This window comes from Sorex araneus, chromosome 3 (assembly GCF_027595985.1).
Source record: "Sorex araneus isolate mSorAra2 chromosome 3, mSorAra2.pri, whole genome shotgun sequence".
NCBI lineage: Eukaryota > Metazoa > Chordata > Mammalia > Eulipotyphla > Soricidae > Sorex > Sorex araneus.
In genome coordinates this window covers 123242314-123259196 of record NC_073304.1, presented here as the reverse complement: position 1 = coordinate 123259196, position 16883 = coordinate 123242314, and the positions used below count along the sequence as shown (strand labels likewise).

The window sequence follows — 16883 nt, the reverse complement described above, 5'->3', positions numbered from 1 at the left end:
TGGCCGCAGAGTCCAGGAGCTATGGAACTGGAACAATTTGGTGATCTAATGCCTTTTTTTTTTTCTGTCGAAATAGCAGCAGCAGTAGTGACCGTGTGTGTGTGTGTGTGTGTGTGTGTGTGTGTGTGTGTGTGTGTGTGTGTGTGTGTGAGGTGAGGAGGGGCAGCGGTGTTGTGGTGCTGGGGATTGAACCCAGGGCCTCACACTCGAGGCAAACGGTTACTGCTGAGCCATATCCCTGATTCAACAGCAGCAAAGAAAACTGTTTCTCATATACTTTGTTTTAAGCTTTGCCAACTGAGCCAACCAGGTGACACCATTCTTTCTTTTTAATTATTTTTCTCCACTATTGTAAATGCCGTTTATTATTTCTATCATTTTTTTATCATATTATTTTTATTTTCAAGTCTCAGTCATACAGTGATCAAACACCCATCCCTTCACCAGTGCACATGATCCACCACCAAGAACCCCAGAGACCCTCCCTCTCCCCCTGTGCCTGTACGGCAGATGATTTTCAATTAACTCTCTCATTGCTATGACAACATTCAATTTTTGACTGAAAACTCACTATCATTATTTGGAGTTTTCGCCCCAACAGTCAGACCTGTCAGAATGGCATCATTAGAACGTATGTTTTCTGTTGTTGATAACAATGAGCAGATGATGTTGCACGGTTGTGAAATTGGCTGCCTAGTTTTGGGATTCTGGTATTAAGTCCAGAGGTATTTCTGCCAGCAGCCGCTGCATTCCAAGATTGGTTTGTGTGCCTCTGGGATCATGACTGATCAGGAGCGGGGGAGCTGTTCCTGGGAGGCTGCTGGGGTCTCATTTGGCCAGGAAGCAGGGCCGGTTCTGCCCCACCCCCCTATCGCGAGATTTCCCCATGCATCCCATCATTGCAAGCTCCTACCTCTCTGTCCAATTGGCACTAAATGGTGGTGGTCGCCCTGCTGCCGAGAGGGGAAAAGGATGAGGACAAAAACCCTCTCCCGGGGCTGGAGCAATAACACAGCGGGTAGGGCGTTTGCCTTGCACGCGGCCGACCCGGGTTCGATTCCCAGCATCCCATATGGTCCCCTGAGCACCGCCAGGGGTGATTCCTGAGTGCAGAGCCAGGAGTAACCCTTGTGCATTGCCGGCTGTGACCCCCCCCCCCAAAAAAAAAAAAAACCCTTTCCCTCCCGGGGCTGCACGGGACTGTAGTTAAGTTCAAAGTCCACGAGTGTAGCTGCCAGCAGCCTCTGGGTTTCTGTGCCTCTGGTACAATGGCCGCTTAGGGGTGGCGGGGTCGTTTCTGAGTGTTTTCTTTGGATATCAGGAAAGGTCGTGCGGCTGCATAAGCGGCCTCGCACTTTGGAGAGATATCCCAGTCCCACAAACCGGAGCCATGTTAGTAGAAGCTCAGTGTCTGGGATTCCATCTGGAGAAGCCGGGGACTCTGCACCTTCTCCGTCTGGCACCCCGGTGTTGTTGGCCTGGTCTGAGGTCCGGAGCATTCTCTGGCTTGCAGTGCCGCCGGCCTGGGTTCTTGCTGCTGACTGTTGCGGCAGAATGGCGCCGAGGGCAGGTCGAGGACGTGACTTCCAGCAGCAGGGCGGGCTGGAGACTAGGCTGGCGCCGCCCCATTCCAGTGCCCCCACGCCATTTTGGAGAGATGTCCCAGCCCCACATACTGGAGCCATGTTAGTAGAAGCTCGGGTTAACACCATTCTTACCTTGGGGCGTGGAGGCAGTTCACACCCAGAGATGCTCAGACATCAGTCCTGTCTGTGGTAACGAGACCCTTAGGCAGGGCCAGGCATTCAAAACCAGGATGGTGGGATGCAAGGCGAGTACCTGAAGCTCTGCACCTTAACCCCTGTACTGGCTCTTCAGCGCCCCCCTCCCCTCCCCAGCCTCCCCTCTTATCCCTTTTCCCTCCCCTCCTCTGTTCCCTTCCTTCTTCCCCCTTCCTCTTCCCCTTCCCTGCCCCACTTTCCCCTCCCTCCCTCCCTTCTGTGGGGGTCACTCTCAGTGGTGTTTGGTCCTGCAGTGCCAGGGTCATGGCCCGTCCTTGGTGCTCAGGGGACCTTGTGTTGTTGGCATGTGCTCTACTACTTGAGCCACATCCCCGCCCTGGATTTCCTTTTCTAGTTAAATCTTTTTTTTTTTTCTTTTTGAGTCACACCCGGCGATGCACAGGGGTTACTCCTGGCTCTGCACTCAGGAATCACTCCTGACGGTGCTCAGGGGACCATATGGGATGCTAGAAATCAAACCCGGGTTGGCTGCGTGCAAGGCTAACGCCCTACCCGCTGTGCTATTGCTCCAGCCCCCTCTACGTTAAATCTTGTCATCTCTGAAGAGAAGTATTTTTTATTCCTTTTCATGTTGGATCCATTTTAATTTTTTTCTGGTGTCTAATTGCTTTCTATTCATAGTTTGCTGAATAATTTTTTTTTTTTAGTGAGTATGTCCTAAATAGTACATGGAACAATTTTTTTTTTCTTACTCCTGGTTGGTAGTAGTTGTATTGATAGAAAAACAGCACAGTATTAGCTTTTGTTATTACTCATGGAGAAACTTGGGAGCACATTTCCCATTGGAGGGGCTGGAGTGATCGTACACTTGACTTGCAAGTGCTCAACACCAGTTTGATCCCTGGCACTGCTTGATGCCCTGAACAAGAGTCTGGAGTGGCGTCAAAGACCACTTTGGTGTGGCTCAATCCAAGCCGCCCTATCCACCCCCCCCCCCATGCCCCAGTTTACCATTTGACTGTACCCTTTGGTTGGTATAGCTCTTTCTCCTGCTATATTTTTTTTAATTTTCTCAAAAGCAAGTTCTCATTATTACATAGGACATTTGGTAGAAGGAGGACTCCTGGGGCCGGAGCGATAGCACAGCGGGTAGGGCGTTCGCCTTGCACGCGGCCGACCTGGGTTCAATCCCCGGCATCCCATATGGTCCCCCAAGCACCACCAGGAGTAATTCCTGAGTGCAAAGCCAGGAGTAACCACTGAGCATCACTGGGTGTGACCCAAAAAGCAAAAAAAAAAAAAGAAGGAGGACTCCTAAGTGGTGTTCAGGGGACCCAGAATATATATATTTTTGTTTTGGTTTAGTTTTTGGGACACACCCTGCAGCTCGGGGATCACTCTGGCGGGCTTGGGGTACCCTATGGAGTGCTGGGGGTTGAATCCCCGTTATCTGTGTGCAAAGCAAGAGACCTAGTCTCTGTACCATCTCTCCGGCCCCATTTGGTAATATTTTGGGAGGATGCCTTCAGGGGGTGATTCTCAGCCTGGCTCTGCAGATCCGACAGTCAGTGCTCAGGGCCTGCAGTATGGTTCTGCTCAGTCCCAACAGTGCTGCCAGGGGAGGGTCTCACATCGTTTAAACATCCGTTATCTGTGCAGGAGACAGTCTGAAGACGAAGGCACTTGCCTTGTAGTCTGCTGACCTGGTTTGATCCCTGGAGCCACCTGTGGTCCCTGAGCACAGAGCCAGGAGTAAGTCTTCCTAAGCACAGTCATATGTGGACCAGCACCCAATGCCCCCAACTCCCTAAAAGAATATCCTGTTACCTAAGTTATAACTTATCATTTAGGCAATACGGATCAATGTGCAAAATTTCTGCGCCACCCCCCGCCATGTGCCCTTGGCCCCTCACCAACTTTTATTCGCTAATTTATCAATCCCGAGAAAGACCCCACCAGGGCGGGCTGTGTCAAGGGCGGTTCTGAACAGGAGATGGTGAACAGCATGCAAGGACAGGCTCCAGCAGTTAGAAATACATGGATGATTCTGGAGCGAGACAGGAATCCCGGGAACAGGGTGCTGGAGGATAAGGCCCGAGGTAGGGTCGGGCCTTGGGCCACTGAGAGCCACAACCGCGCCCTGGGCTTTCCTTGCCACTTGCTGGCACTGCGGCCCCTACCAGAGCTCGGGCCAGCCGTGCCTTGCTCCGCGCCTCCAGCCCCCAGACAGCGGCTGCTGTCTGCCTGTGCCTGGCATAGCGCCTTGCACCTGTACGTGTTGTGCAAGGTGGTTCCTTGGGTGTCAGATTGCAAGATTCTAGGCTGAAGGGAACTCGGGACTGGAACTCGTGTCTGTGTGCAGGAGGTACAGGTTCTGACCCTGCCACCACAGTGCCCTGAGCACTGCCAGGAGTGACCTTCAGCATGCCCAAAATGAAAAACAGTTGTAGGGACTGGAGTGATAATACAGCACTTAGGATGTTAGCTTTTCACTTGGAGGACCTGGGTTCGATCCCCGGCACCCCATGTGGTCCTCTGAGCAGCACCAAGAGTAATTCCAGAGTGCAGAGCCAGGACTAACCCTGAGCATCACCAGGTGTGGCCCAGAAACTCCCTCCCCACCAAAATCTTGCTGTGGGGCCAGAGGAATAGTACAGTGGGTAAGATACTTGCCTTGCACGCAGTGGACCTGGGGCCAATCAGTAGTACCATATATGGTCCCCTGAGCACTGCCAGGAGTGATACCTGAACACAGCGGGGTGTGGTCCAAAAACAAAATTGTAAATCACAAGATTCAAAAAAAAAAACGGGGGGAGGCCGAAGTGATAGCACAGCGGGGAGAGCGTTTGCCTTGCACGCGGCTGACCCGGGTTTGATTCCCAGCATCCCATATGGTCCCCTGAGCACTGCCAGGAGTGATTCCTGAGTGCAGAGCCAGAAGTAACCCCTGTGCATTGCCGGGTGTGACCCAAAAAGGAAAAAGAAAAAAATCACAAGATTCTTTTAGACCCACGCCTGGGTTCTGGCCTATACCCTTCCGAACACCCCTTTTGTATTTGGGGGCTCACTTGCCGATGCTCAGGTATCACTCCTAGTTCTCCACTCAGGGATAACTCCTAGCAATGCTTGGGGTACCATGTGGGATGTCGGGGATCAATCCCGGGTCAGCCGTGTGCGAGGCAAACACTCTACCCACTGTACTGTCGCGACACCCTCTGGCCTGTGCACTGGCTGGTCTGACCGTGGAACGGGCACGGACAGCTACACGTGATCCGGCTCTTTAAAAAACGCACACAAGTCACATTAGTTTTTTCTTGGATGGACAAGTAACTCAATTTAGAAATTATAAAGCAGTACTGCGCGCCTCTAAAAGCTGAAGTGCCCAATTTATCAAATTGCGCCGTGCATTGGTATTCCACCCACTCTCGGAGGTTAAATGCTTTTCTCTTATTTGACAGGTAATCTTTTCTTCTTTCTTTCCCTCTAACCTGTTTGAGCCTAGTCTCTTTAAAACATGTATCTGTCAGAATTACTTTCCATTACATTTTTGTGTGCCTCAGCGTCAGATTGTATAACTCATAACTCAGCCGTGGCAGCTGCTTTGTGGGCCGAAGGGAAAAATGGCAGCTTAGGGGTTCGCAGAGTGTCACGGCACACGGCGGCCGGCGTCTCTCCCGCAGTTCTCCACCCTCAGGATGGACTCTTCAAGAGCCAAAAAGTTGATTTTGGCTGCCTTGCCTTGTTTGGGTCTTTTTTTTGTGGGGGGGGTCACACCCAGCGATGCTCAGGGGCTACCCCAGGCCCTGCACTCAGGAATCACTCTTGCTGGGTTCAGAGGACCATATGGGGTGCTGGGGACCCAACCTGATTTGACTGGGTGTAAGGCACATGCCCTATCCGCTATTCAGCCCCTGCCTTAAAAAAAAAAAAAAAAAGCTTTAGTTAAGGGAAGGGAGAGAAGGCAGGGAGGCCAAGATTATGGGTGGGGTCTTCTAAAGAAGGGGTCCCTGCATTGGCTGCTTTTAAACTCCCCAAAAATATAGACGCTGAGCACTGCTGGATGTGACCCCCACCCCCCTAGTAAAAGACACTTTAAAAGGCATTATCAGACATTGTTGTGCTGGAGCTGCTCCGTCTCAGGACTGTGGCCGTGGTTACACACGCGACTCAGCCTGCCCGGAGTCACAGCTCTAGTTCCTGGGCTGGAGAGACCGCACGGCGGACAGCGCGCTCCCCTCACGTCGGCCAACCCTGCTCCTGTCCCTGGCACCCCACGTGGTCCCCGAGCACCGCCAGGAGTGAGCTCTGGGTGCAGAGGCAGGAATAAGCCCTGAGCAGCTCTTGGGATAGGCCTAAACACAACAACAAAGTTTAAAGCTTAACAAAGGAAAAAGCTTTCCTTGACACCCTTTGAGATGTTCAGTACTATATTGTACACGTTTTCTTCCTCCCTTTTTTTTTTTAGTAAAATAAAAAGGGAAGACAATTTCGAGAGACAGCTGAGGCTGCCAGGGCTCTGAGCAACTGGTCCTTTGAGGGATGCTGGTGTCGTTAGACCATTTGCACAGCGCCCCTCGTGCAGGGGAGAGGGGGAACAGATGAGCCCGAGGAAAGGGAGTCCCTTGACGGGTGAATTGCCTCTAAGTGGTTCCCAATGGCTGCTGTCACCAGGCAGGGCCACTCTCCATTGCTGTCATCGCGCTCCCTGGCCACGGGCCTTCCGTGACTTCCCTCTGGCTGGCAGCTTCCAAACCCTTTTTTACTGTAACAGCTTTTCCATCAAAACCCAGGACATTAGCTCAGATAAAAATGGATACTATCAAGTAACAATAACACTTTCTTTTTTTTTTTATTTTTAAATTTATTTATTTTTAATTAGAGAATCACCGTGAGGGTACAGTTACAGATTTATACACTTTTGTGCTTATACTTCCCTCATACAAAGTTTGGGAACCCATCCCTTCACCAGTGCCCATTCTCCACCACCCGTAAACCCAGTGTCCCTCCCACCCTCCCCAATCCCATCTCCCCCCCACCCCACCCTGCCACTGTGGCAAGGCATTCCCTTCTGTTTTCTCTCTCTAATTAGCTGCAATAACACTTTCTTAATGCACGGTGCATTCTTGTATGGGCATGGCGAGTTTTCCTTCCCTCCCTCCCTCCCTCCCTCCCTCCCTCCCTCCCTCCCTCCCTCCCTCCCTCCCTTCCTTCCTTCCTTCCTTCCTTCCTTCCTTCCTTCCTTCCTTCCTTCCTTCCTTCCTTCCTTCCTTCCTTCTTTTCATCCTTCCCCCCTCCCTCTCCGCACACCCCAGGCCGAGGCTCCCTGGCGGGCCAGCCCAGCCCTCCCCGCCTGCAGCTCTGCAGTGCTTTCCCCACCTTCCCCGCCGCCGTCTGTAGTATTCCGCCTGACTCTGGCTGTCCGGTCAGTGTCCATCCCCTTTTGTGCCCAACCTTGCCTTCTGGCTCTGGTTTAGCACATGTCCTGTCCTTCAGAGTCACCCTGGATGTCACTCACGCTTCTAGGCATCTCCAGTTTACTCCTGTGACTTCTTTCCTAACTTCTGGGTGAAGTGGGGTCATTTTTTTCATCCAGAACCACAAGAGATGCATTTTAGGGGCAGGAAGGATGGCACAATGGGTAGGGCATTTGCCTTGCACATGGTCAACCCGGGTTTGATCCCTGGCATCTCCTATGGTTCCCCAAGCCTACTAGGAAAGATCCCTGAGCACAGAGCCAGGAGTAAGCCCTGCTCACCGCTGGATGCTCCCTCCCCCTGAAAAAAAAGGGAGATGCATTTTATTATCTTAATTTTCTTCCTACCCTTCCATTGGTTTGGGACCACACCCAGCAGAGTTCAGGGCATACTCCTGTCTGCAATAGGGATCACTCCTGGCAGTCCTAAGGGGACCATAGGGTGCCAGGGGTCAAACCTGTGTTGGCCGTGTGCAGAGTGCCTGTACTAGCTCTTGCCCCCCCAGCCCCCCTCCCTCACCCGCTGCTCCCACTGGTTTTCATGTATTTATACCCCATCCACCCCGTCTTAAATACCAGTGTGATTTTCAGACAGTATACACTGTGACATTAAAAGGTGAAAATCCTGGGGCCGGAGTGATAGCACAGCGGGTAGGGCGTTTGCCTTGCACTCGGCTGACCCGGGTTCAATCCCCGGCATCCCATATGGTCCCCCAAGCACCACCAGGAGTATTTCCTGAGTGCAAAGCCAGGAGTAATCCCTGAGCATCGCTGGGTGTGACCCAAAAAGCAAAAAAAAAAAAAAAAAAAGGTGAAAATCCAGCTAGGCAGATTTGAGATTGGCCCGCAAGATTTAATTCTGAGTTTCTAGAAGCGTAAGAAAGAATTGTGGTCACCTCCAGTCACTTCCTCCTCATACTGTAAGAGCCAAGGGAAGCAGCATCTGACCCTAGTACTGAGACCACAGAGAGAATTTCCCAGGGGTCTCAGCCAAGACACAGAGCAGAGAGCATGGAAACAGCAGCGACTTAGAGATGCTTCTGAGGGACCCCGTACCCAGAGACACACAGGACAATGAGCACTCTGGGAAAGAGTAGTTTGCAGTGGGGCGAGGGGCAGTTGGAGCACAGTGTGGGCGCTGCCCGGAGGGCCAGCCCTGCGGAGTGATGCGGCCGAGAGGCTAAAATGGTGGCTGTCAGCTGACACGTCCTGCCACCCCGGTGTCCTGTGAATTTCACAGATTGGCCACGGAATTTGTTATCAGCATGTCACGTTTATTTTTTGCTACAGCTGAGGAGCCACTCGCCTAAGCGGTCGGCGAGATGCTGGCCGGGGCTCGGGGCGCAGCCACCCCAGGGATGCCACGGGAGAGGCACCACTTCAGCCCGCACGAAAGTGAATTCGACGTGGATAGCCTGAGCGGGCCCTGAGTATTCTCGAACCGTAGTTCCGGTAAGAGCCACAGAGCACGGAGGCTGTGTCTGGTCAGACACAGGTCCAGATGCTGTAATAATCCCCCAGGGGCATGAACAGCCTTGGGTGCAGGTGTGCGCAGGCCCCTGACTCGGCTGCCTGTGTAAGGAAGCGTGCCCGAAGAGCTTCCTCGGGGCCGTAATGCTGAGTTATTTGGTCTGAGTCGCAGCTTAAAGCCTCCCTCCCTGCTCCCTCTTTTCAGTTTTGGGGGTGTACGCAGCCCGGCCAGTGTGCTCAGGGATCCAACCTGGTTGGCTGCGTCAAGGCAAGCCCCACACCCCTATTATCTCTCCAGCCCCTTAAAATAAGGATGTTAGTGCTCCCTTCAGAACTATCAAAATGGTAAGATTTTTCTTTTTCTTCCTTACATATTTATTTTTTAAAAATTACATGTATATATTCACACACACGCACACACTCATGCACTTTGTGGCGAGAGTGGTAGGTAGCATGCTTGCCTTGCATGCAGCAACTCAGGAGGTTACATTCCCATCGTCCCATATGGTCCTCCGAGCCCGCCAGGAGTGAGTCCTGAGCATTACCCCCGCCCACACACACACACAAAAGAAACTTTGCTCAGAGGGCCAGATACAGTGTGGAAAGTCAGCTCCGGGGCAACAGTAGAGTGGGTTAAGCACTGTATTACCTCTCCAGCCCCTCTCTGAGATTTTTAATCAGGACGTATAATTACAGCGGCAGATTTTGAATGGCCAAAGTGTTGAGCAGTGGCCCTTCCTGTTCGGAGCCCCTGTGGATGGAGAGTCCCCTCTCTGCACCCCTATCCCTTCGGGGGCCCTGCAGGCTGATGGACCCTGCCTCTTTTGGCGCTGTAGAGCAGCTGTCAGCCAGAGAAGCACCTATTCTGTGATTGATCGAAATCTCCGCAATTGACCCCTGACTCATTTCATAGCATCTCATGGAAGGTACAGAGTACGTGCAGACCCCAAGAGCTGGCTGTGGGCTGGAGAGAGAGCACAGCAGGTATGGCGTGTGCCTTGCTTGCAGCCCCACCCCAGTTCAGTCCCAGCATCCCATACGGTCCCCTGACAACCACCTGGTGTGATTCCTCAACCAGGAGTAAGCCCTGAGCATTGCAAAGTGTGGCCCAAAAAGGAAGGAAGGGAGGGAGGAAGGGAGGGAGGGAGGGAGGAAGGAAGGAAGGAAGGAAGGAAAGAAGGAAGGAAAGAAGGAAGGAAGGAAGGAAGGAAGGAAGGAAGGAAGGAAGGAAGGAAGGAAGGAAGGAAGGAAGGAAGGAAGGGGAGGGGAGGGGAGGGGAGGGAGGGAGGGAGGACCAAGGTCTTCAAGTTTTTGTTACTATCCTTTTGTAGGAATCAACTTCCCTACATTTGGAATTAAATTTTAATTTATTTAATACCAACTTTTATTTTCTGTTTAAGGCCATTTCTCATGCCCGGAAGCTCTCCTTTTCTCCACAAAGATGGTAATAAATCTTTGCCTTCCACAATTCAGACCAAGGATTTCCTGCAACAAGGTAAGCAGATGCATCCACATGAATCAGTATACACTGTTTGTCATGCTCCCCCCACTTCCTGCCTGCGTCTTGGGGCTGCCCTCGGGCCTGTCGGCTTCTCCCTGCCTCGTCTTACTCGGTGTCAGGGCAGTGTAGGTGAACGTGGCCAGGCTGCCCCTCTTGAGTCATTACCCTCCCCTGACTGCGTCATCCTGTCGGGCTTTGTACTGTTCCTTCTGACCGCAGGTTTAATTCTCTTCAGAGTCAGAGTGACACGAGAAATCCACCCCCATTCTTGCTAATGTCTCAGTTGACGTGGATTCCTTGTTCTTCATATGCGTTAGTGGCCTTCCCTGCTTCCCTGTCGTACACAGGACGGTTTGTCTATACAGCACAGAGCTGGGAAGAGGAAATAAGCCCCGGAGGAGGGCAGGGGTTACTTCTGGTGGTGCTCGGAGACCCTATGGGATGCCGGGAACAAACCCGGGTGGGCCACGTCCAGGGCAAGTGCTGTGTTACCTCTCTGGCTCCCTTTTCTTCTCCCAAGGTGGCCTTGCCAGGGCCTTGTCTCGGGGATGCATGAGGTGCCACTGCGCTCCGCCCCAGCCCCATGCTCATGCTTGTCCGGATGGTCAGGGCTGGGGACTCGGCTGTCCTCGGCCTATGACCTGCGCCCAGTGCCTGCAGACGACCCCAGAGAATTCCGTGTAATTGAAGAAAAATTTTTGATTGTGTTTTCGATGACATTTGCCAATGCCTGGGGCCTTTCCCAGCTCAGTTGCTAGGGGACCAGATTGGGGGGTGGGCAGGGATCAAACCTGGGTCCGAGACAGCGTGCGGAGCCCGTGCCAGCCTGCAGTGCTATCTCCCAGCCCTGGCTGAGGAAATTTCAAGTGAGGCATTTCAAACCTTTTTATTTTTTTTCCCAAAAAATTTTCTCCAAAGTGAGGCTGGAGCGATAGCACAGCGGGTAGAGCGTTTGCCTTGCATGCGGCCGACCTGCGTTCAATTCCCAGCATCCTATATGGTCCCCTGAGCACCGATAGGGGTAATTCCTGAGTGCAGAGCCAGGAGTAGCCCCTGTGCATCACTGGGTGTGACCCAAAAAGCAAAAAAAAAAAAAAAATTCTTCAATGTAGCAGGTTCTTGGGGCTGGAGCGATAGCACAGCGGGTAGGGCGTTTGCCTTGCACGCGGCCAACCCGGGTTCGATTCCCAGCATCCCATATGGTCCCCTGAGCACCTCCAGGAGTGATTCCTGAGTACATGAGCCAGGAGTGACCCCTGTGCATCGCCAGGTGTGACCCAAAAAGCAAAAAAAAAAAACCAAAAAAACAAAGTAGCAGGTTCTAGGCACCCGCTTGCCCTCCCCTGGCCCGAGTCAGAGCAGACGCCGGTTCTTCTTGTCAACCCCAGATATCGGCGGATGGTTACGAAGTGGAGAACCTCATCTCTGAGGACGCGGCCAAGCGGGGCCGCGGCTTCCGGGCGGAGTACTTCATCAGGCCGCCCGTGCACGTCACCGTGTCCTTCCCCTTCAGCGTGGAGCTCTGCCGCGTCAGCCTGGACCTGGCGGGGGGCGGCGTCCAGGGCGCCACCGGCGTGGAAGTGTACACGTCGGCCGTGGGCGGCAGAGCGACGTGGAGCCCCTCCGAGTGCCGGGCCGCGGGCCCCGCCGAGCCCGCCGCCCCGGACAAGGAGGCCTTCACCCTGGTGGGCAGAGTCCTTCTGCGGAGCCAGGGCCAGGTGACCTTCAGCCACCGGGGCTTCAGGGCCAGGCCCCCGTTCAGCCCCCTGGACGCCCCGCGCCCCTCCCCGGCTGCCCTGGCCCAGGAGCTCTGGAGCAAGGGGCCGCTGTCCCTGAGCCACGTGGCCCATCTCAAGATCTGCGTCACCCACGTGACGGGCGGCGGCGTCCCTGGCATCCGCCGGCTGGAGGTGTGGGGGCAGCCGGCCAGGACCTGCCCGCAGGAGGTGACGGACAGTGTCCTGCTGGCGGCCGCCACCGCCGGACCCCCGCCAGACCCCGCGCCGCCAGCCGCGGCCCAGCCCATGGAGAGCGACTGCGCCCCCGGCGGCCCCCCTGAGGGCCACGCGGATCCCAGCGGCCCACCCGAGCTGGCGGGCGCCCTCGGGGACGTGCCCGAGGAGTTCCTGGACGCCATCACACTGGAGATCATGCCCCGGCCCATGCTGCTGCCCTCGGGCCAGGTCATCGACCAGAGCACCCTGGACAGGTGCAACCGCGGCGAGGCCAGCTGGGGCCGCGCGCCCAGCGACCCCTTCACGGGCGTGGCCTTCACGCCGCACTCGCAGCCGCTGCCGCACCCGGCGCTGAAGGCCCGCATCGACCGCTTCCTGCTGCAGCACGAGGTGCCCGGCTGCCGCCTGCTGGGCCGCGCCCAGGCCGCCCCGGCCGCCCCGGCCGCCGCGCCCGCCTGCATCGTGCTGCCCGCCCGCAAGAGGAGCCTGGAGCCGGTGGGCGCCGCCTGTGTGCCCCCCGCCAGCCTGCTGGGCGCACCCACTACCTCAGAGCACCCCGCCAAGAAGGCCAGAGGCGCCGCCGAGCCCGGGCTGGCCCACATGGACTGCGCCCCAGGTAGCCCGGGCAAGCCCGGCCCCTCCCCCCAGCAGCCCCCGGCTTTGTGGTCAGGAAGCCCGGCCCACCTGGGGGGGGCCTCGACCCTGCTGCAGCCCCCTCCCCAGGCTGCCTGCAGAGGGCAGGCGGGCGGCAGGTGTGGCCAGCGGGGGCTGGAGGGGTTTGTGTCCACGCTGACGTGTGGTTGGGGCAGGGTTTGGGTCCCCCGGGAACTGTGGCACGAGTGGCGCCTGCGCAGTTGGCTGGCTGCTGAGGCCAGGCCCAGCCCTGTGCCGGGTGGGCCTGTGCATCGGGAGGCAAGTCGGGGGCCTGCACCTGGTGGCCGTGACTGGGTAGGCCAGTCTGCAGCCCCTTTTCCAGGGCCTCAGCAGGAAGTGGGGCCATCAGGAGCCGTTTTGGACACCTCTGCACCATTGGCTCCAGTTGTATTCAGTGTTTTGGACCAGGAGTGCCGGTGGCTCAGTTCTGTCTGGACCTTTTAAGTAACAATGGAGATGACAGTGCTTTTTCATTTCTTTTATTGTTGCTTTGGGGCCTCACCTGGCCCTGTGCTGGGCGCCCACCCCTGGCGGTACTCAGGGGACCTTATGCAGTGCTGGGGTTTGAAGCAGGCTGACGGGGACGGCCACATGGTAGGCAAGCGTCTTTTGTGCCATCTCTCTGGCCCATCCTCAGGGCTTCTCATGTGAGAAAACACACCGGCCTTTTAATGTGCTGCTTGATTCGGTTTATTAAAGATATATTTATTTTTCCCCACACCCTGTAGTACTCAGGGATCACTCCTGGCAGTGCTCAGGAGTGCCAGGATCAAACCTGGGTCGGCCACATGCAATCCAAGCACCTCGTACCAGCTGTGCTGCCTTTTGAGCCTGTTTTGCGTATTCGATATGCCAAAAACAGTAACAACAGGTCTCAGGATGGAGACATTACTGGTGCCTGCTTGAGCAAATCGATGAGCAACAGGATGACAGTGATACAGTTTTGCTTAGGATTTAGGATTTTTCTTTTGGTGTGTGGGAGGGTTGTTTTTTGGGTCACTCCTGGCAGTGCTCAGGGGAATCATGGGATGCTGGGGATTGAACCCATGTCGGCCGTGTGCAAGGCAAACATCCTCCCTGCTTTACTATCGCTTCAACCCCACTTAGGATTTTTGTACCCATCCAGGAGGGGAGGGAGAGAGGGTTTGGATGTGATGATTTGCTCCATAAAAAGCATCAGAGAATCTTCCTGAACTCTGGATGGTTTTCAGTGTTAGAATTGTCGGTTCCTCCCATGTTTGCTACACTGCCCTGCAGTTGTGTCTGGTGCTTTTATAGGTAGCTCATTGACAATTTTTTTCCTAGTGAAAGTGAATCTCTTTTAAAGATTTGTTTTGTTTTTGGGTCACCCCAGCAATACTTGACTCATTCCTGACTGAGCTCAGGGATCACTCCTGGCCGTGTTTGGGGGTCCACGTGGTGTCGGGTCAAACGAGGGTCATATGCATGTAAGTGCTTCAACCTGTACTCTCGCTCCGGCCCCACAGTCTGTTTTGATTTTATTTTTATTATTCCTTCCCTCTCCGCTTGCTCTGACATGGCTGCTCAGGGCTGCTGTAGTGACAGTACCGTAGGAAGGGCGCCAGCCTTGCAGGCGGCCAAACCAGGTTTGATCCTCAGTACCCCGTATGTTCCCCCAGACTCCACCAGAGATGATCTCTGAGGTGAGAGCCAGGAGTAAGTCCCCAGCACCACTGGGTGTGACCCAGCCGCCTTTGCAACTCAGTAAAATGACTCATCAAATCATGGGTTTAAGGGTCGCATCTGAATTCTCTGGTCTCAAGCACACATTTTAGTTCATGTGATGCCTAGAAAGTGCTAGAAGATGGGGCTGGAGCGATAGCACAGCGGGTAGGGCGTTTGCCTTGCACGCGGCTGACCTGGGTTTGATTCCCAGCATCCCATATGGTTCCCTGAGCACTGCCAGGAGTAATTCCTGAGTGCAGAGCCAGGAGTAACCCCTGTGCATCGCCGGGTGTGACCCAAAAAGCCAAAAAAAAAAAAGTGCTAGAAGCATGTGAGGTGCAGTGAGTGGCCCAAGAGAAGGGGCCTTAGAACTGTTGGTGACAGCCCCGTGCTGACGTCCCAGTGCTATGTGCTGTGGACAAGAGGTCACCTTCCCACCTGGGGGAAGGTTGTGCAGGCCTGCTGCTGGGCGGGCTCGAGGCAGAGAATGAATAAACGGCTCTGCTTTACCCAGGCGAGGAAAACGGCCCAAACCCTGGCACGCAGGTGAACAGCCCTGCCGTGCCGCAGGGCCTCAGAAGGGGGAAGATGGGGGAAGACCAAGTGGCGGAGGAGGAAGGGACTGGGCCCCAGCACCCGCCTTTCCTGGGGCCATCCAAGACCTTCCCAGAGGAGGTGCAATTCCACAGGTGAGCCACAGGGGGCCCTCGCCTGCCCAGTGATGAGTGATGTGTCCGCGGGGAGGAAGGTGCTGGCAGGATCCAGAGTGGACATGAGGGTGGGTGCGCGACAGCTGTGGCTGCTGGGACTTGGAGGTGCTGTTTCTCGTGGTCCTCGGGGGCCCTGGAGCCCAGCTCTCGCCTCTCCCCTGACCACACCCAGATTGACTCCTGGTTCTGTGCGGGGGCACCCCCTGGCCTGCCAGGGGTTACGCCCGGCTCGGCTGCGTGCGAGGTGCCCGCTCTCTGCGGCCCACCTGGCCGTCCCCTGGCCAGACTCCTCCAGGCCTTCCGGTCTGTGCCTCTCTCCGCAGGTCCCATGTCCCATGAGCAGAAGTTGTCACAAAGCCTGGAGATGGCCTTGTCGTCCACCCTTGGCTCCATGCCCTCTTTCACGTCCCGGCTGAGCAGGGGCCGGCCCCAGCATGCAGGTGTGCGCAGTGGCCTTTGCCGGGGACGGGGGCGGGTCCTCCTGGTCCCTGTCCGCCCCCCCAGGAGCAGCCTGCGGCCCTAGCTCAGGGGGGTGGGCTGAGTGGCCTCCCGCCACGGGTGGGGTCTGGCTGGCACGTTGTCCCTCTGCTGACCAGGCCAGTTTCTGCCTCCCCTCCGGCCACGTGTCCCCTTGTGCCGCGCCTTGCTCCGGCCTGGTGGGTGGGAGCGGCTGGGCTCGCCTCAGGGCCCCCTGGCGCCGTGGCCCTCCCTAACCCTGGCCTGTTTGCCTCCCCGATCCACCAGGGCAGCCCGGGAGCGGCCCAGGCCCCGCGTGCGCCGCCTGCAAAAGCCTGTGTTCTCCCTACCTCCAAAAGGAGCCGGTGTACCAGCTGTCCTGCGGCCACCTCCTGTGCCGGCCCTGCCTGGGGGAGAAGCAGCGCGCCCCGCCCGCGACGTGCCCGGCCTGCCAGCGCCCCATCGCCAGCCAGGACGTGCTGCGGGTGCACTTCTGACCGAGCCTCTGCGCCCGGGGAACGCCCAGCGCTGGTCCAGCCGGCCCCCACCTGACCTCCGTCTTCCCAGGGGGCTTTCTCTGTCCCTCCTCCGCCCCCCATGGAGCACCCAGGCCCTGGGGGAGGGGCCGGGGAGGGGGCACCCCGATCCTGCTCAAGTGGCAGCAGGATGACAAAGCCATAGCCGGGGCTGGGAGGGCCGGCAGTGCCTCTGCCCTTCTGCGTCCCCCTGCCAGAGCCCAGGGCCTGCTAAGCGCCTGCACCCTGCTGAGGGTCTGCACACAGCCCCATGGGGTTTTTTTTATTGTGAGTGGAGCACAATAGAATGGCCCAGGGTCTCAGCCAGCCGAGTGTCACCTCAAAGTGGACTGCGCCAGGGGTCCGGGGAGTGAGCAACTCTTCCCCCCACTCCGCTGCCAGCCTGCTCGGAGCCTTAATAAAGCGCTGGTTGACATCGACTGTGAACTTCCACCTGGCAGTGTCTATCCATCTGTCCCGTCTACCTTCCATCCCCCACCACCAGTGGGGCCAGTACAGGGCAGCCGCCACTGGCCCCCCGCATTAGAAGCTGCATTTTCAGGGATGTGGGAGGGTTGAGGGACCCCCTCTGTGCATGCATGCGCGCGCGCGCGCACACACACACACACACCCTATTTCTTCCCTGCTTCAGAATGTAGAAATGCAACGGGAAAAGGACTAGTTCTCAAACAACTTACTGTGTCCCCGATTCTGACCTTGC

General features: G+C 56.0%; 1 protein-coding gene across 6 annotated transcripts in view; it reads left to right on the top strand.

The window, feature by feature from the left end:
• UBOX5 (U-box domain containing 5) overlaps positions 1 to 16624 on the top strand; it is a 31414-nt gene extending 14790 nt beyond the window's left edge. For 2 of the 6 annotated variants that reach the window (XM_055131172.1, XM_055131174.1), the window contains 5 exons: positions 8506 to 8667; positions 10086 to 10180; positions 11575 to 12757; positions 15515 to 15631; positions 16007 to 16624. In XM_055131172.1, coding sequence (XP_054987147.1) covers positions 10127 to 10180; positions 11575 to 12757; positions 15515 to 15631; positions 16007 to 16317 — 1665 coding nt within the window. In that variant the 5' untranslated portion in view covers positions 8506 to 8667; positions 10086 to 10126 and the 3' untranslated portion in view covers positions 16318 to 16624. Of the gene's footprint in view, positions 1 to 8505; positions 8668 to 9598; positions 9670 to 10085; positions 10181 to 11574; positions 12758 to 15514; positions 15632 to 15935 lie in introns of all 6 variants that reach the window. The other 4 variants (XM_055131173.1, XM_055131176.1, XM_055131175.1 and 1 more) reach the window with 4 other exon arrangements.
• The last annotated feature ends 259 nt before the right edge of the window (positions 16625 to 16883 follow it).